Source organism: Siphateles boraxobius, unplaced genomic scaffold, assembly GCF_051911475.1.
Source record: "Siphateles boraxobius isolate OS27281-9 unplaced genomic scaffold, OSU_SipBor_1 10, whole genome shotgun sequence".
Taxonomy (NCBI): Eukaryota; Metazoa; Chordata; class Actinopteri; order Cypriniformes; family Leuciscidae; genus Siphateles; species Siphateles boraxobius.
In genome coordinates, this window is record NW_027508700.1 from 1283599 (window position 1) to 1302996 (window position 19398).

The 19398-nt window shown below is 44.2% G+C and overlaps 1 protein-coding gene across 2 annotated transcripts; it reads right to left on the minus strand.

Moving 5' to 3' along the window:
* Window positions 1-711: 711 nt before the first annotated feature.
* LOC143746448 (cytochrome P450 3A30-like) lies at window positions 712-11933 on the minus strand. Of its 2 annotated transcripts, XM_077238253.1 has the most exons (14): window positions 11917-11933; window positions 11705-11800; window positions 11199-11292; window positions 10901-10953; window positions 10521-10620; window positions 4589-4702; window positions 4208-4296; window positions 3853-4001; window positions 3527-3657; window positions 2124-2205; window positions 1879-2039; window positions 1577-1803; window positions 876-1038; window positions 712-792 (listed from the first exon to the last, which is right to left on the minus strand). In XM_077238253.1, the coding sequence occupies exons 2-14, from the start codon at window positions 11773-11775 to the stop codon at window positions 712-714; spliced, it is 1515 nt and encodes a 504-aa protein (XP_077094368.1). In that variant the 5' UTR covers window positions 11776-11800; window positions 11917-11933. The 2 variants fall into 2 exon arrangements, with proteins under 2 accessions (XP_077094368.1, XP_077094360.1); XM_077238245.1 differs by lacking the exon at window positions 11917-11933 and having other exon boundaries at window positions 11705-11876.
* Window positions 11934-19398: the final 7465 nt, after the last annotated feature.

The following is a 19398-nucleotide window of genomic DNA, read 5'->3' on the forward strand; positions in this document are numbered from 1 at the left end:
AAATGTCTCATTCTAAGGTAATAAAAACATAACAGTTCATTATGCAAGGTCTTTATACACCACAGAAAACATAATTATGGATCTTATATTGCATTTCTGTCAATAGATCCTCAGAAATATTACACATTGCACCTTTAACGTTCCCATTAAATTATCAAAACATTATTTCTGAATGTTGTGTGAACGTTCAAAGCATTTTTTAAAAACGTTTTTTCAGGGAACATTCCATTTTATCATTCTTCAAACATCATGGGTCCTTTCACTTTTGGATGTTCTCTGAACGTTCTGAAACAGGATATTAGAGGAATGTCCAACTGTAAATAGACTGTTGGACATTTTTAATAGACACGACACACACAAGTCAGATATATTTCTGCAGACTTTATTTCTTTGATAAAGTCTCATTTCCATGTAATTTCTTAACAAGTGAATCTAATTTCTGGCATTTTCTCAATTATCAAAGTAAAACCTTTAAACATGAGTCTCAGGGAACAGCAGAATCTGTCTGACATTCAGTACAGAGGTAAAGTTGCTAAACTTCTCAGTCCGAGTCCGAAAGGCCCTGAGAACCTCAGTCGGGGTTCCTCCGGGGGTCATTCCTGAGATCCTACTCTTCACTGAAGACTAGAGACTACGTCTACTCTTTTATTTTAAAAGACCCATCAAACCTTCTCCTCAGACTGAAAGAGAAGTGTGCAGCAGACGAGCTGCTCAAGCTGTCCGAGGCTTGAGTTTGAGCTTGATGGGGTCTTTGGGAGCCAGTAGACCATTAAGGCCGAGCTCCAGAGGAACCTGTGAAGAGCAAGAGAAGGTCAGTGTGAGTGAACCAATGAACGAATGTCCTCCTGTTACCAGACACCAAACCGTCTGCTCACCTGTGTCTCCGCACACACAGAGACGTCGAACCTCTGCAGGATCTCCACGATCGCCAGCTTCATGGTCAACTGAGCAAATCGCATCCCGATGCAGTTCCTGGGACCGAGGCCGAAGGGCATGTACATGTAGGGGTCAATCGTCTCTTTGTTCCCTTTAGTGAACCTGTTAATAAGGCAGGGAAGAGTCACGTTGGGTTGAAGTATTTATACAGACAATTAATCTAAAGATCCAACCTTAGGTTCCTAGTGCAACAGTGTTGTTACCTTTTCAGCGGCCTTAGTTCCGGAAGTATTTTTTTCAACGTTCGCATAACCAATAAAAAAAGTTTCAACTATTTTTTTTTTTTAAACTGGACGTTAAAAGAGTTCTCTAAGTGCAGTTTGATTTTAAAGATTACCTTATTGGTGGAGATTTTTTTTGGTTTTATAGGTAATGTGGTTTCCTACCAGGTTTCCTGCTGATATAAAAAAAGTTGAAAAAGTAATAATAATGTGGAATGATGACTTCATCAAAGCAGATATCATCAATGAACAACCTTGTTGCTCCTCAGTAAGGTCTATCTTTAACGTTTTATAAGTTATCATTAAAAATCAATTCCCCTATGTGAACAATTTTCACGTCCAGAACCGACTGTTGTGTTCTATTGTAGCTGGTGGAGCTTGACTGTATGATGAGTGAAACAGGAGAAACCCGTCCTGACCTCTCCGGTTTGAAGCTCTCGGGGTCGCTCCAGTAATCCGGGTCTCTGTGGAGGGCGAAGGTCGGGATCATGACGACCGTATCTTTAGGGATGATGACACCGTTGATTTCCACCGTTTTCTTGCAGACCCGTTCGAGTCGAGCTATGACAGGGAACAGCCGGAGGGACTCGTTCAGCGCGGCGTCCAGATAGTCCATGTTCATGACGGCTTCGTAGTCCACCGGGGCCTTCAACACACAATCAATGGTTAAAGTCTCAAACTCATCACACTGATCCCAGCATGTGTTTCAATGGAGTACTACCTTATTTGGGAAGGTCTCGTCGATCTCCTCCTGCAGTTTCTTCATGGCCTCTGGGTTGGTTGCGAGATTGTAGAAGAAGAACGACAGAGTGCTGCTGCTGGTCTCGTACCCAGCGAAGATGAAGATCATGGCCTGCGATAAGATCTCGTGGTCGCTCAGGCCTGTACAGGACATGGTTTAAAGGTATGTGTATTCACATTTGGAAGAAAGCTCTTTCTTATGGTTAACCATTTGATATGCTTCACCTTTCTCTGTGTGTTCCTCGCCATGCTGAGTTTTCCCTGCCGTCTGAGAATCGACCATCAGCTGCAGGAAGTCAACTCTCTTCTGCAGGAATTGAGAAGAGTGGTTTAAAACATCATGACTATATAGTTGTTGTAGCAAATTAGCTCAAAATAAATATTAAAAATCAAACATAACTTGAAATAATTAATTATGAATATTTGGATCAGTTAATATAATTAATTTAATGTAGTAAAATTAATATTACAATCAATCAACCTGTTAGTCCCGTGAACAATTGTTTATTAATTCTAAGAAATTTTCATTGTAGAAATGTTCAACTCCGGGGGAGGGAAATGTCTTTCTTTCTGTACAGTACTACTAAGAGCCTGTAGTCAAAATTTAAATCGTAAAATAAAATTTGTTGTAAGCAGAGAATCAAAACCAAATATGTATTGTGCACAAGTTTTATTAACTAAAATCACAAACAAAACTAATCTAAACACACACATACAATCACACGAAATTGGGGGAAATGGTAAGTGACAGAATGAAACCCGGGAGCAGGAAATGGATCTATGGAAAAGATCCATTTAACTATGAAAAGAACCATCAGCTTATTATTTTTAGCACCTCATTAAATGTATACTTGCATGGCTCCTGAATGAGCACATGGCTGGTTGTGAGTCAAGGCCTGCTGCACTGTGGCCTACCCGCAGAACAGTAACCCGAACGTACAAGAGAAGGCCAAGAGAGGGAAGGGCTTGTGTAGAGGCCAATTAGAGCCTCAGAAAGGTCCCACCTCTCAGGGTTGGCTCGACCAATAAGAAAGGGGGAATTTCCAAGCGGGAAATTCCTCTGTTGGGAGGATTTATGATTCTGTCTCAAGTGTGGGCCTTGCCATTTGTGTCTATTTATACTCAGATAGATATCACAAACACACACTGCATTCTATGAGGCGATGTACATTAAAGTGTGAGTCATTAAATGAGGATTAATTAGACATGTGACACAATATAGGTGGGGTTACTTTAACTAGTGTTTCTCTCATAAAGCAGGCATAAAATAAATATAAATGCAAGAGACACAGTATACAAGAGATAAAATGATCACACACAATGTCCTGGGATACATGTTCTTTTATAGATCAGTTTGTCTATAATTTAATGCAGGAAAGTCTGTTTTAAGAGCTGTAGGTCTTTCCTATGGCCTCTGTCTTATCACATGACCACATTTTTCAGAACAATAAAACCATCTTATCTGATGGTCCCCCTGGCGACTGAGGCCTTTTCTGCTCTTTTGTCTCTTTTGGGGGGATATTTCATTCCTAAGAGTGGGCTTTAAAGCTTATTTGTTAAATGTAACAAATAGTTATGTGTCTGATCGTCTCAGTCGTTACATTGTTCATGTTAAGTGTTTTTTGTACCTTTTTGTGGTCGTTGGCCACTCTTTCAGACTTGATCTTCTGTAAGGCAGCGTAGAAGAAATCAGTCACGGACAACGGGAAAAAGCCGAAATCCATTTTTTCCAGGACGGGGGTGATGAAAGGAAACAAAGCTACAGAATAAATTGGAAAAGGTGTTAACAGGGAATGTTCCGGCCATGTTCTCTCAAAGTTATGATCTTCTTCCAGTAACATTAATAGAATGTTTGCTCAGAGTTATCTGTAGTTCTGTAAAGACTTTGTTCACAGAGTTTCCTATATTTGCTTTTTAAGTGTGTTTAATTGTCAGGACTAGTTGAGTTATTTACCGCTGATCAGGAACACAGGGTTTAGGAAGTCGAACTTCAGCATTTTCTTTATGTTGGTCACAAATGGATCTTTGGGGTTGTTGAGGGAGTCGATGTCCACGCTGAACGCTGTGCTGGTCACCACATCCATACTGTACGCGCCGAAGAACCTAAACACATGCACTCAAGAGAAAGCCATTATTATTCTTATAGAGTATATAGGCTGTATATATGTATTGCATGTTTCCTCTGTCTGGGATGTTATTAAATGTGATTGGTGAGGAAATTGAACACCTATGGTAATTGTAGTGATATTATTGCGGCTCCGTTCTTATCTCTTCAGATATCAAGAAGCGTTTGTGATGCAATGTCTCACTCTTTAATATCTACGTTTTCTCCTTGTGTTGCTGATTTCCCCAGATTCTGTACTAGAATTTGAGAGTGTGTCTTCATGATGCCAAACATCTAGAGTGAGAAGCAGAAGTACATCATCATCATAACATCTTCATCACACACAGGTAATGTTTGTTGACGTAAATATTTATTAGGAAGAGAATCAAAACACACACACATCACCCTCAGCATGAATGATGCTGTAGTTCAGTTAAAATGAGACATTCATCTCAAACTGAATTCTTGTTTGTTTGTACTGTAGCACAATAGTACTCTCTTCACGTGACGCTTCAGATAAGCGATGTAATAAATACTGCTGTAACCCTTGTTTGTGTGAGAATGATCCAGATAAAGACTCACGGACCTCCTTTAACCTCCCGCTGGTGAAGGAAGGCGAGAGGACACTGCGGATTCTCCTCCAGTCGTCGTCTTCAACGATGGTCAAGGCGTCGTAAAGCGGCCCGTTCAGACGGAAGTCCTGCCAGATCAGAGGACAAATGTGGACACAATAAAGATAAAATGACAACACAAGCACAATCTCTGTCCTGAAAAAATTCTCCATCCATCCATCTTCTTCCGCTTATCCGGGCCCGGGTCGTGGGGGCAGCAGTCTAAGCAGAGATGCCCAGACTTCCCTCTCCCTAGTCACTTCCTCCAGCTCTTCCGGGGGGACACCGAGGCGTTCCCAGGCCAGCCGGGAGACATAGTCTCTCCAGCGTGTCCTAGGTCTTCCCCGGGGTCTCCTCCCAGTGGGACGTACCCGGAACATCTCCCCGGGAAGGCGTCCAGGAGCCATCCGGAACAGATGCCCGAGCCACCTCAGCTGACCCCTCTCGATGTGGAGGAGCAGCGGCTCTATTCTGAGCTCCTCCCGAGTGACCGAGCTTCTCACCCTATCTCTAAGGGATCGGCCAGCCACCCTGCGGAGAAAGCTCATTTCGGCCGCCTGTATCCGGGATCTTGTCCTTTCGGTCATGAACCAAAGCTCATGACCATAGGTGAGAGTAGGAACGTAGATTGACCGGTAAATCAAGAGCTTTGCCTTACGGCTCAGCTCCTTCTTCACCACAACAGACCGGTACATCGACCGGTTTACTGCTGAAGCTGCACCGATCCGTCCGTCAATCTCCCGTTCCATCCTTCCCTCACTCGTGAACAAAACCCCAAGATACTTAAACTCCTCCACTTGAGGAAGGATCTCTCCACCAACCTGAAGTGAGCAAGCCACCCTTTTCCGACTGAGGTCCATGGCCTCGGATTTGGATGTGCTGATTTTCATCCCAGTCGCTTCACACTCGGCTCCAAACCGTCCCAGTGCATGCTGAAGGTCCTGGTGTGAAGGGGCCAACACGACAACATCATCCGCAAAAAGCAGAGACGAAATCGCGTGGTCCCCAAACCTGACAGCCTCCGGCCCCTGGCTGCGCCTAGAAATTCTGTCCATAAAAACTATGAACAGAACCGGCGACAAAGGGCAGCCCTGCCGGAGTCCAACATGCACCGGGAAGAAGTCTGACTTACTACCGGCAATGCGAACCAAGCTCCTGCTTCGGTCATACAGGGACCGGACAGCCCTTAGCAAAGGACCCCGGACCCCATACTCCACAGGCCGCCGCGAGGGACACAGTCGAATGCCTTCTCCAAATCCACAAAGCACATGTGGACTGGTTGGGCAAACTCCCATGAACCCTCCAGCACCCTGTAGAGAGTATAGAGCTGGTCCAGTGTTCCACGGCCCAGACGAAAACCGCACTGTTCCTCCTGAATCCGAGGTTCCACTATCGGCCATATTCTCCTCTCCAGTACCCTGGCATAGACTTTCCCACGGAGGATGAGAAGTGTGATCCCCCTGTAGTTAGAACACACCCTCCGGTCCCCCTTCTTAAAAAGAGGGACCACCACCCCGGTCTGCCATCCCAGAGGCACTGTCCCCGTTCGCCACGCGATGCTGCAGAGGCTGACAGCCAAGACAGCCCCACAACATCCAGAGACTTGAGGTACTCAGGGCGGATCTCATCCACCCCCGGTGCCTTGCCACCGCGGAGTTTCTTGACCACCTCGGTGACCTCAGCTAGGGTGATGGGCGAGTCCACCTCTGAGCCCTCAGCCTCTGCTTCCTCAATAGAAGACGTGACGGCGGGATTGAGGAGATCCTCGAAGTATTCCTTCCACCGTCCGACGACATCCCCAGTTGAGGTCAACAGCCGCCCACCTACACTGTAAACAGCGTTGGTAGGGCATTGTTTCCCTCTCCTGAGGCGCCGGACAGTTTGCCAGAATCTCTTCGAGGCCAGCCGATAGTCCTTCTCCATGGCCTCACTGAACTCCTCCCAGGCCCGAGTTTTTGCCTCCACAACCACCCGGGCTGCATTCCGCTTGGCCTGCCTCAGGAGTCCCACAAGCCAACCAGGCCCGATAGGACTCCTTCTTCAGCTTGATGGCATCCTTTACTTCCGGTGTCCACCACCGGGTTCGGGATTGCCGCCTCGACAGGCACCGGAGACCTTACGGCCACAGCTTCGAGCCGCCGCTTCGACAATGGAGGTGGAGAACATGGTCCACTCAGAGTCAATATCTCCAGCCTCCCTCGGAATCCGGTCGTGGCTCCGCCGGAGGTGGGAGTTGAAGATCTCTCTGACAGGAGACTCGGCCAAACGTTCCCAGCAAACCCTTACAGTACGCTTGGGTCTGCCGAGTCTCTCCAGCCTCCTCCCCCGCCATCGGATCCAACTCACCACCAGGTGGTGATCAGTTGACAGCTCCGCCCCTCTCTTCACCCGAGTGTCCAAGACATACGGCCGCAGGTCAGATGAAACGACCACAAAGTCGATCATCAACCTGCAACCTAGGGTGTCCTGGTGCCACGTGCACTGGTGGACACCCTTATGCTTGAACATGGTGTTCGTTATGGACAAACTGTAACTAGCACAGAAGTCCAATAACTGAACACCGCTCGGGTTCAGCTTTCCTCCCAATCACGCCCCTCCAGGTGTCACTGTCGTTGCCAACGTGAGCGTTGAAGTCCCCCAGTAGAAGTCGGATCACTTTCCAGCACTCCTCCCAGAGACCCCAAGAAGGCCGGGTACTCTGCACTGCCGTTTGGCCCGTAGGCACACACGACAGTGAGAGACCTATCCCCGACCCGTAGGCGCAGGGAAGCGACCCTCTCGTTCACCGGGGTAAACTCCAACACATGGCGGCTGAGCTGGGGGGCTATAAGCAAACCCACACCAGCCCGTCGCCTCTCACCATGGGCAACTCCAGAGTGGTGAAGAGTCCATCCTCTCTCAAGGAGTGTGGTTCCAGAGCCCAAGCCATGCGTAGAGGTGATCCTGACTATCTCTAGTCGGAACCTCTCAACCTCACGCACCATCTCAGGCTCCTTCCCCACCAGCGAGGTGATGTTCCACGTCCCTAAGGCCAGTTTCCGTGTCCAGGGATTGGGTCGTGGAGGTCCCCGCCTTCGACTGCTGCCCGATCCTCTCTGCACCGGCCCCTTACGGCTCTTCCTGCAGGTGGTGAGCCCACGGGAAGGCGGTTCCACGTCACTCCTTCGGGCTGAGCCCGGCCGGACCCCATGGGGAGAGGCCCGGCCACCTGGCGCTCGCATACGAGCCCCAACCCCGGGCCTGGCTACAGGGTGAGGAAAAACTATATTCCAATGAATCTGCATTCTCACAAATCTTTTGTGTTCCCAAAGAAACTTTGCGTTCTCTCACAAATCTTTTGCTTTCCCTGAGAAACTTTGCAATCTCTATAACAAATCTTTTTATGTTCCCCAAAAAAACTTTGCATTCTCTCACAAATCTTTTGCGTTCCCAAAGAAACTTTGCGTTCTCTTACAAAATCTTTTGCATTCCCAAAAGAAACTTTTCTTTCTCTCACAAAACTTTTGTGTTCCCAAAAGAAACTTTGTGTTCCCTCAAAAAAAATCTTTTGCATTCCCAGAGAAACTTTTGCATCCTTCTGCAAATCTTTTGCATTCCCAAAGATACTGCATTCTCTTGCAAAACTTTTGCATTCCCGACAAACTTTGTGTTCCCTCACAAATCTTTTGTAATCCCAGAGAAGCTTTTGTGTTCTCTCGCAAATCTTTTGCGTTCCCAGATAAACTTTGCGTTCCCCCACATATCTTTTGCGTTCCTAAGAGAAACTTTGCGTTCTTTTATAAAATCTTTTGCATTCCCAAAAGAAACTTTGTGTTCTCTAACAAATCTTTTGAGTACCCTGAGAAACTTTGCATTCTCTCACAAATCTTTTGCATTCCCAAAAGAAACTTTGTGTTCTCTAACAAATCTTTTGCGTTCCCTGAGAAACTTTGCATTCTCTCACAAAACTTTTGCTTTCCCAAAAGAAACTTTGTAATACCTCACAAAAAGTTAGCATTCCCAGAGAAACTTTGCGTTCCTTCACAAATCTTTTGCATTCCCAAACAAATTTTTTGTTTCCCAAGAAACTTTGTAGTCCCTCACAAATCGTTTTCATTCCCAGAGAAACTTTGCGTTCACTCACACATTTTTTGCGTTCCCAAGAGAAACTTTGTGTTCTCTCGCAAATATTTTGTGTTCCCAGATAAACTTTGCATTCCTTCACAAATCTTTTGCGCTCCCAAACTAATTTTTTGTGTTCCCCCACAAATCTTTTGCGTTCCTAAGAGAAACTTTGCGATCTCTTACTAAATCTTTTGCATTCCCAAAAGAAACGCAAAGTTTCTTTAGGATCTCAAAAGATTTGTGAGAAAATGCAAAGTTTCTCTGGGAACTCAAAAGATTTGTGAGTGAATGTAAAGTTTCTTGGGGAACACAAAAAATTAGTTTGGGAACGCAAAAGATTTGTGAGAGAATGCAAAGTTTCTCTTAGGAATTTTTTTGAGGGAACGCAAAGCTTCTTGGGGAACTCAAAAAATTGCCCTGGATTCTGTTGTGGTTGAGAGAGTCCCCTCTCTCCTGAATGAGCACATGGCTGGTTTGGTCAAGGCTCGGGGCCTTGGGGCCTGCTGAGGCCACACAGGACAGCATAGCACTGCGAGCGTACCGAGAAGTCAAAGAGAGGGAATGGCTGGTGTAGATGCAACTTAAAGCCTGAGAAAGGTCCCACCTCTCAGTGTTTGCGCAGCCAATAACAAAGGTGGAAGTTCCATGTGGGAGAATTTGGTTTATGGCTCTTTGTTTCAAGGGTTCTCATTTGCATGTGCACGCTGGAGGGGTGGAAGGGGCCAATGAGGAAACTATGAAAGATTCTTGTAATACTAATATGTTTGTTGTTATCGACATATCATGTACACAGTCATTTCGATCTTCAAAGTACCAAGTTATAGAGACCAAATATTGTATAGGTGAGGTTACATTGCCCATTGGTTCTTATCAAAATAATCCACAGTATCAAAAATAAAAATGTATAGAATTAAAAGACACTACACAAAACAGTAAATAATTCACCCAATTTTTCTGGGGTGCAGGTTCATTTATAGATCCATTCATCTATGATTAATGCAGCAAAGTTTGTTTTCAAGTCTTTTTCTGTCTGGATCACATGATCAATTTTTTTAACAGCAATAAAACCAACTTATCTGATCGTACATTTATATTTATTCATTTAGCTGACGCTTTTATCCAAAGCGACTTACAATTGCTATATTGTCAGAGGTCGCACGCCTCTGGAGCAACTAGGGGTTAAGTGTCTTGCTCAGGGACACATTGGTGTCTCACAGTGGATTCGAACCCGGGTCTCTCACACCAAAGGCATGTGACTTATCCACTGCGCCATCACCACCCACATCGTAGTCATGGTAGTCATGGTAACCAAAGATCCTTCTTGCCCTTGTTGGGGGATGGGACCACAGATCCCAGAGTGAGTTTTAACTATTATTTGTTACCTAAAACAAATAATTGTGTCTGATTTGTCTCAGTCGTTAGACAAATCTGTTGCGTTTACAGACAAACTTTGCGTTGTCTCACAAATTTTTTGCGTTTCCAAGAGAAACTTTGCGTTCTCTCGCAATAGCATTTTAAATATAATTTTTCCTCCCATCTCTCTGACTTAACGAATAGCTGAAACATTCTAATACTGAACTGAACACACTTACAGACTGTTTCCAATGACTGGAGCAGATTTTAAACACCGACTGAATGCAACTGTCCCTGACTCGGTGCATTTGGGCATGATCAGTCTTAAGTCAAATCAAATTACTGTCATAATCGGCCTTACAGTCGTTAAGTTAGTCCCCGGCTTTAGGGCTCCATAGTATTTCGAAACTATTTCATTTCAGAATGATGATGAAGATGACGTGATTTTACCCTTCTGTTGGTGAAGAGAGAGTAACATTCTTTAATCAGGATGGTTTTGATGATGGATTGATCCATGATGCACAGAACGGGCTGCCTCGCATCGTAGATACTGTGAGAAACACAAACAATTCAGAAAAACACTACATTCAGAAGAATCATTCAGTTCATTATACAGTAGTTGTACGATTCACTGTCATTATCATGCTCTTTTAATGATCGTCTTCCTCGGCTCTTCATTACATGTTGTTCATTACACAACATGTTTGTCATTTCATCTTAAACTGATGCACACAGCGGAGTCATTTCTTTTTCAGAGGTTCTGTAATTATTCTTTCATATGATTCATTGAGATGGATCAGTGAAGTGTCATACGTTAGTCTCACACTCACCCCCAGACTCGTCCATACTTCTTGAAACACTCAAAATCGAATTTATGAAACCCCTGAAAGCACAACGACAGTTTACATTTAGACAGGTTCAGAAGAGTTATAAGAAAAACACTGAGAGAAGACTAAAGTATCATCTGTGTGTTTGACGCAGACAGGTTCACGTTAGATTTGCATGGATCATTAATGAACCTGTGATGGACTGACGGAGAACCAGTAGATCATCAAGATCCAGATGTGACCAAAGGTCAGTTAAACACAATATCAGAGTCATGCTGTATTTGCTTTAAAATAAACTCACCTCTCTGTATCTTAGCATCGTTCCGAAGAACGGAATGGGTTTGGGACCCGCTATTCCCAACTTCTTGAACTGACTGTGAGGCCAGTATCCATATCTGGAAGTGACATCAAAACCATTTAAATCAAAACAATCCCAGCTGACAAAATTATGTTCTGAGAACATTTTGCTAATCTTCTTATTACATTATGAAAATGTTGTTTCTGAATGTTCTCTGAACGTTCAAAACTTTTTTTTTCTCTTGGTTATATGAACCTTATGGAAAAATTCCATTTTTATAATTTGTCAAACATTATGAGAACGTTAATTTTAAATGTTTGTTCATAACTTTGAGAGAACCTTGACTGAACGTTTCCTGTGAGTTGTGATTTTAGACAGATCTTATGACACATACAGCATTGGATTTTTGAAATGGTAAAACTGTTAGACCTTCAGACAGAAGAATATCACCTTATAGATTGTAGAACTAGAACTAATTGTTCAGTTTAGTAGAGTCACGAATCACTCACATAACCAGAAGCGCCACAAACAGCATGAGCAGAGCCCATGTTTCAGCTGAGAAGAACAGACCGTAGCTCATGGTTCCTGATCACGGGACGCTCAGACTAGAAACACACGGAGAGGAGCAGGGGCTTTATTCTTCTCTTGGATTACACATTAACCAATGCAGAACTCGCAAACACAAAAAACCTCTGCACACACTGACAAACACACAGCTAACCTCTGATTAGACTATTCATCAAACAACTGCAATAGCTGATTTAAAATTTGGATGACCCGTAATGGTTACACTTTATTTAGATAGTCACTTTAGACATTCTACTAACTATAAGTAACTTTTCAACTACATGTCAACTAACTGTCATTAGAGTATTAGTAGGCTGTAGTAGACTGTAGTAGACTGTTAGGTTATGGTTGGGTGTTAGGGTTCGGGTTAGGAGAACAAGTTGACTTGTAGTTGCTAAGTTACTTATAGTCAGTAGAATATCTGTTGGGGGACCAGCAAAATAAAGTGTTCGCAGATATTAAGCAGACAGTCTACTACTCTAATGACAGTTAGTTGACATGTAGCTGCAAAGTTGCTTATAGTTAGTTGAATGTCTAAAGTGGACTATCGAAATAAAGTGTTACCCTAGTAATTTCCTACTACTTAATTTAGAAAAAATTGAGTTTCTAATGATTAGACCAAAAACCTCTGCACGTACTAACCTAGAATACTGTCTAACACTTGATGGCCGCTCTGTCAAGTCTTCATCATCAGTTAGGGACCTGTCTGTGTGTGTGTGTGTGTGTGTGTGTCTGTGTGTGAGTGTGTGTGTGTGTGTGTGTGTGTTACAGGGTGTGTGTGAAGCGTCTAGTGCAGTAGTGTGGAGTATGGAGCTGCTTGTAGTTAGTGTATGCTGCTTTGCAACTTTCTGCTTTTTAACTACCGCCGCTGGCTAGCCCCCTCATAGGGGGTGAAAAGAGGAGCAGAGTGCGTAAGTGCGTAAGTCTCCGCCAGTACCTGGCCTCTCCACCACCAAGACTCCTGCAGTGCCTCCTCGCGGCCACACTTGGTAACTGGGTACCTCGCAGTCCCAGGCTAAACTGCAGGGGATCTCGGAGCAGCAGTGGGCCCCAGAGATGTGGTGTGCAGGCCCACCACGGTGGACACGCCCTGACGCCCGTCAACCACTGCCCCAGCTATGGGTAAATAGCCCCACTGCCTTGTGGGTTAGCCTCTTGAGGCAAGGCTAAGGGAGCACACCCCAACAGAAAAGCAATGCGCTGGAGACACGCAATAGACGGGCCTAAACAGAGCTAGGTCCCGGCAGCCTCCTGCAGCCAGTACGAGGAGCTGGTCGCCCTGGGCCCACCCATACCACCAGACCTACCTCGTCATGGTGAAGTTAGTGCTACTGGGGATAGTGCACCCCCTTCAACACTTTAAAAAATTATTTGTGCAGGTTTTCCACCTCTGACCAACGGTGAATATTACCTGGATCTACTTATGGTTGAAGTCTGGCGGCGATGGGGTATCTGATGACGGGGGCAGGTTTGAATAGACTGGGAGCTCTTAGTCAGAGCCCTGCGCATCAGCGGCACAAGGTATATGGTCGCTAACAGCTGGGGCGGAGTGGCAGCTGTTCTCGGCAGACCCTTGTGCGACTGAGCAGGCCTATTCAGGAACTGCACTGCTCACCTCAAGCTGAGGAAGGGCCTAGAAAAGGTGGCCTAAAAAATGCCCACTCAACTTACACCTGGAAAGGATACCGCGCTTGTCAGGTCATTCCACCTCTGCGGTCGAAACAAAATAAATAAATTCTATACCCTTAAACTGGCAACATGGAACATAAGAACCCTCCTGGACTCCTACGACAGGTCTGAAAGACCCCATAGAAGGACAGCCCTGGTTGCAGTGTTAATTTCGTTAACGAAAACTATGACGAAAAATGTTCGTTGACGAGCTTTTTTTCCCTGACTAAGACAAGACGATGAGAGATGACACCCACGCCATTAAATTATAACTGTGACTATATCAACACATGCAATATCGTTGACGGAAAAAGACGAGACTGAAATGTTTTTTTTTATTTTTTATTAAACTTGACCAAAACCAATTGTTTTTGTCAAATAAAAGAGAACGGAGACGACATCACATTGACTGTTTTTACGAGCGTTCAAGCTTACGGTTGCCAGATTTCAATCATTTAAACCCCAGTCAGAGCTTTTCTGATAAAAGAACACGTTTTTTACCCGGTCTTTTCAATAGTATCTGGCAACCATGCGCGCGCTCTCTCTACACTGCTGAAGAAGCGCAGATCTGAAAACACAGACAAGTAAGCTGGAGTTCAGCGATCTTCATTTGAGATGTTCTGTGTTCTGTCACGAGCCGCTTGATCTGCGATCAAAATGTATTGAATGTATCATATTGTCCACTGAACAACCACTGAACTAAGGAAAAGGGATATAGATTTGCACAAGTGCTACTGCTAAAGAGTGCAATGTCAATACAGCCTGTTACCATAATTAAAATTTCTCATAAGCTTAATTGAATTGGCCTAGAGAGAAAAATGATTATGAATTTTTTTGTCTGAAGACTAGGCTACATATAAATAGCTACCAAAATTAATGTAGGTAACTGCAGTTTGACTAAAAGTTGACAAAAAATGCAATGACTTTTCGTCAACTAAAACTAGACTAAAACTATGAAAGACAAAATGACTAAAATGTGACTAAGACCAATAAGCATTTTCGTCTGAAGATGAAGATGAAGACTAAGACTAAATAAAAAATGGCTGCCAAAATTAACACTGCCTGGTTGCAGCCGAACTGAGCCGCTATGATATCGACATTGCTGTCCTGAGTGAAACCAGGCTCCTTGGTGAGGGGTCTCTAACAGAGGAGGGGAATGGGCTACACCTTCTACTGGAAAGGCTACCCCCCAGCTGGACAGCATCTGCATGGTGTGGGACTAGCCATTAAGAACACACTACTGCCAAGACTCACTTAAAACACCAGTGTACATCAGTGAAAGACTGATGACACTCCGTATACACCTGGTGAAGAATATGCCACTCTCCTAAGTGTGTATGCTCCAACTCTACCATCTAATAGTGAGTCTAAAGACTCCTTTTACCAGACATTGGATGAGGCTCTCCACCAGATCCCCAAGAACGATAAGATCCTCCTGCTTGGGGATTTCAACGCTCGTGTTGGGCAGAACAGTGGGATATGGAAAGGAGTTCTTGGCAGGCACGGGATTGGTCAGGTCAACACAAATGGCTTGAGGTTACTTACCCTCTGTTCTGAGCACGACTTGACCATAACCAACACCATCTTCCAGCAAAACACCAAATACAAAACATCATGGATGCACCCACGCTCCAAACATTGGCACCTGATTGATTATGTTATCGTCAGACGTTGTGACATCAGAGACGTTCTCATAACCCGGGCCATGAGAGGTGCGGAATGCTGGACAGAACACCGCATGATCATGACCAAGGTCCTCATGAAAATGCGCCCCCCCATGCGAAAACAAGGACCCAGGAGGAGGTGTTTAGATTGTGCCCGCCTGGAAGTCACAACTGTTAGGAATGAGTTTCGTCGCTCCCTGGCTGAGAAACTAGGGGAGTTAGAACTCCTCCTTAGTGGTGAAAACGCCACAGAACAGCAGTGGACCTCTATTACTACGGCCCTCCATGAAGCAGCAGCCCAAACAATCGGCTATAAGAGCAAGAACCACCAAGACTGGTTTGATAACAACTCAGAGTCCATCCATAATCTATTAAGCAACATGCATAAAGCACATCAGGAAAGCCTAAAAAAACCTTATCCAACCCCGCCAGACAGCAATGGCAAAAATATCGTTCGGGAAGTGCAGAGAACTCTTCGGAACTTACAGAATAAGTGGTGGATGGAGAAGGCTCATGAAATTCAGTCATTCGCTGACAGAAATGATATGCACAACTTTTACAATACAGTCAAATCCATTTATGGCCCAAGAAGTCACTGCATCACCCCCCTGAAAACAGCAGATGGGATCAAAGTCCTGAAAGACCCGAACAGCATCCTGGAGAGGTGGGCTGAACATTTTAACACCCTACTGAATCAGGACTCCTATGCAGACCATACCATCCTGGATGAACTTCCTGAATTTCCCCCTATTGACAACCGTAGCCATCCTCCAACTTTCCTGGAGGTTTTGACAGCTGTCCGCCCCCTGAAGTACAACAAGTCTTCTGGCCCTGACAATATTCCTGCAGAACTGCTAAAACAGGGAGGGTATCTCTGCAGAAGAACACTACACCATTACATCATCATGGTTTGGGCTGATGAATTCATCCCACAGCATTGGAGGGATGCTAGTATTGTCACCATATATAAAAGCAAAGGGCTATTTGTGATAAAAGCATAGGGGTATTTGTGATAACCATAGGGGCATATCACTTCTTGCTGTGGCAGGTAAGGTCCTGGCCAAGGTGATGATACAAAGACTGATCAATGACATCACAGAATCAATGCTACTATACGAGTCACAGTGCGGGTTTAGAAGGAACAGGAGTACAGTCGACATGGTATTCAGGATGGACAGCAACCTCTTTAATATCAGGAGACTGCAGGCAACCACCAAACAGAACAGATTGAGGATACTTGAGCTGCAGTATGCCGATGACTGTGCTCTTGTATCTCACTCTTCACAAGACCTCCAGGCTGTCCTAGATGCAGCAGTGAGGGCATACAGCAGGATGGGGTTGACCATCAACACTGCCAAAACAGTGGTAATCTGCCAGTGGAGTGCAAACATCCCATCTGCACCACCCATCTTTTCTGTTGCAGATGATAAACTGTTGGTTGTTCCATCATTCAAATACCTGGGGAGCATTATCTCTGAAGACAATAGCATTGACAATGAGGTACAGAATAGAATCAAACAAGCATCAGCTGCCTTTGGAAGACTCCGGCGGCGGGTTTTTCAGAATAAGAACCTTAATCTCAACACAATAATCTGCGTCTACCAAGCGGTCTGCATCACCACCCTCCTCTACAGCTGTGAAGCCTGGGTTACTTACAGCCGTCACATCAAGTCCCTGGAACACTTCCACATCTGCTGTCTCCAGCGCATCCTGGGAATCACTTGGCATGACAGAGTGCCCCACACTGAGATTCTCAGAAGAGCAGGTTGCAAGAGTATTGAGGCAACAATCACCCAGCACCAATTGCGCTGGTTGGGGCATGTCATAAGGATGCCCTACAACCGTCTGCCCCGCAGAGTGCTATATGGCCAGCTACAACAAGGCCAGCGCTCTGCTGGAGGACAGAAGAAACGCTTCAAAGACCAATTGAAGAAAGTGCTAAAGAAGTGCAAAATAAAACCTGGGGACCTGGAGAACGTGGCTGCTGACCGCAACAGCTGGCGGCAGTTATGTCTAGATGGGACCCAAGCACTGGAGGAGGAAAGGACAGTCAGGAGAAAACAAAGAAGGCTCAGGAGAAACACTCCCATAAATACCAGTAACACCAATACCATGTATATATGTCCGACCTGTAATAGAATATGTGGATCCAGAATAGGATTATTCAGCCATCAGAAAACTCACCATTAAAAGACGGAAGTGGACGTCATCATCGGATTCGATGGACAACTACAAGCAAGTGTGTGTGTGCACTTTGATACCAATCTTTCATTTGAAAGCCAGGTTTCTAGCATCTGTAAAACTGCATTCTTCCATCTTAAAAATATATCTAAATTACAACATATGCTTTTCAATGAAAAACCTGATGAAGGACCTGAGCCTAGACACGACCCACACACATGACCAGCGTCGGCCAATAGTGAGCCTACGTGTGACGTACAACACAGAAGATTACGCTGTTACACTACGTGAACTCACTCGAGGCCCACAGAGAAGGAAATGAATAGTTGAATAAAGTCGTATTTTTTGTAAATTTTGTTTTCGCACAAAAAGTATTCTCGTCGCTTGATAAACTTAAGATTGAGCCACTGTAGTCACTTGGACTATTTTAACATGTCTTTAATAACTTTTCGGGGAACAAGTGTCAATCCCTGAAGAAGCCTGTGGAGGAGTGATCCAGCTCTCAGATTTAATCAAAAATATCTTAATTCGTGTTCCGAAGATGAACGAAGGTCTTACGGGGTTGAACAACATGAGGGAGAGTAATTACTGACAGAATTTTCATTTTTGGGTGAACTATCCCTTTAAGCTGGACTATGACACTATTTTCTCTAAAAACAAACTTTGTGGCATTATTTTCCTGTTATCTCTGTAAAGCTGCTTTGAAACAATCTGTATTGTAAAAAGTGTTATATAAATAAAGGTGACTTGACTTGACTATTCAGGAAACAACTGCAACAATCATGTTTGTTTTCTATTTCTCTTATTGTGTCTCTTTCCCTCGGATATCACAGGCTCAGTTTCACAGAGCTGAAGTTGAGTATCTGATGATTCTTCGGTTTGGTTCTAGATCCAGATGTTCTAGAGTTCGTTATGTCAGTGTGAATCTCCAGATGAAGACGCACTGCCAGGATGAAATGTTTATTTCATCTCTTTAACCTGAAGTTTGCCATGTGCATGAGCCAGAATGTGGCATATTCAGCGTGTTTTCAGGCTGGTTGAGTCTCTTTAGTTCAAAGTAGTGTGTGTTTTTAATAATACTGGTGATCGCCTCCTGGAAAATCCTCTTTTCAGATTCTATCAGTCAGTCACTGAAGTTACGGTACGCATGACACCACCGTGTTGTAATTACTGTGTGGGTGGATTAGCTCGATGACATCCGCATGTGTACATTAATTACTGTCGCTTCATGGCTCATTTGATTTGGCAGTATGGAGACGTGACATCTGTCAGTCCGTGGATTGGGAATGAGATGGTCAAACTCTGGTTGTGCAGTGATTTCACCAAAACACGGGTGGTTTTTCACACGAAACTGCATATGATTGTGCAACAGGTACCTTGACACCAGTCCACATTTCAAGCTGCTCTTGTGTTTCTTAATCCGAGAACAGAGGAGGAGGAGGACAGGTTGTGTTTTACAGCTCTCGGCTTGCACTGGTGTCGTTCCCGAGGCTGGTCTGGGCATGCTCTCCTGGGATTGTGGGAAACAGGTCACAACTATTAAACCTGTCAGACCTGTAACAGATCTGCCCTTGCTCTGCATACAAAACATAATTTAGGTACAATAATCACACAGAAATACTTGATTTTAGGGTACTTATATGTCTGAATATACAGTAATCAACATTTGAAGTGGATCAAAACCTTTCATCAACGTTATACATGCATTTTGTACAATACCCGTTCTTGTCTTAGGACAACTTTGATGAACTTTTTTGATCCACTTCAAATGTTGTACATGACAGTTTTTGCACATAATTATCAGTGAATCTGTGGACAATAAAAACACTACTGTTTTATACTGTTCCAAAGATTATTACTTATTAATGAACAACATTGAAAGCATTTAAATCATATTATAGCCTATATTTGTTGCATAAAGTGAAAGGTATCAAAGTATTATGTTTTTTTGTTTTTTTATTACTATAATGGAGAAGGGTGTAACTATACGCTTATCTCACGATGCAATATTATAAGACATATGGTACAAGGTTAACAAATGAATAGTCTTGGACTTGGTGCTGGAAACCCAAAGCACAGGACAACAGAGACACCAGAATAACAATATTCAGGATTCTGAAGCT

Excerpts from the sequence above, each read along its gene's own strand:
- LOC143746448 (XM_077238253.1), bottom strand. The coding sequence starts at position 11,775 with ATGAGCTACGGTCTGTTCTTCTCAGCTGAAACATGGGCTCTGCTCATG. Across the intron at positions 10,954-11,198 it reads CGATGCTAAGATACAGAGAG|GGGTTTCATAAATTCGATTT; the intron begins GTGAGTTTATTT and ends TTGTGCTTTCAG. Across the intron at positions 1,039-1,576 it reads GAGAGCTTCAAACCGGAGAG|GTTCACTAAAGGGAACAAAG; the intron begins GTCAGGACGGGT and ends CCTTATTAACAG.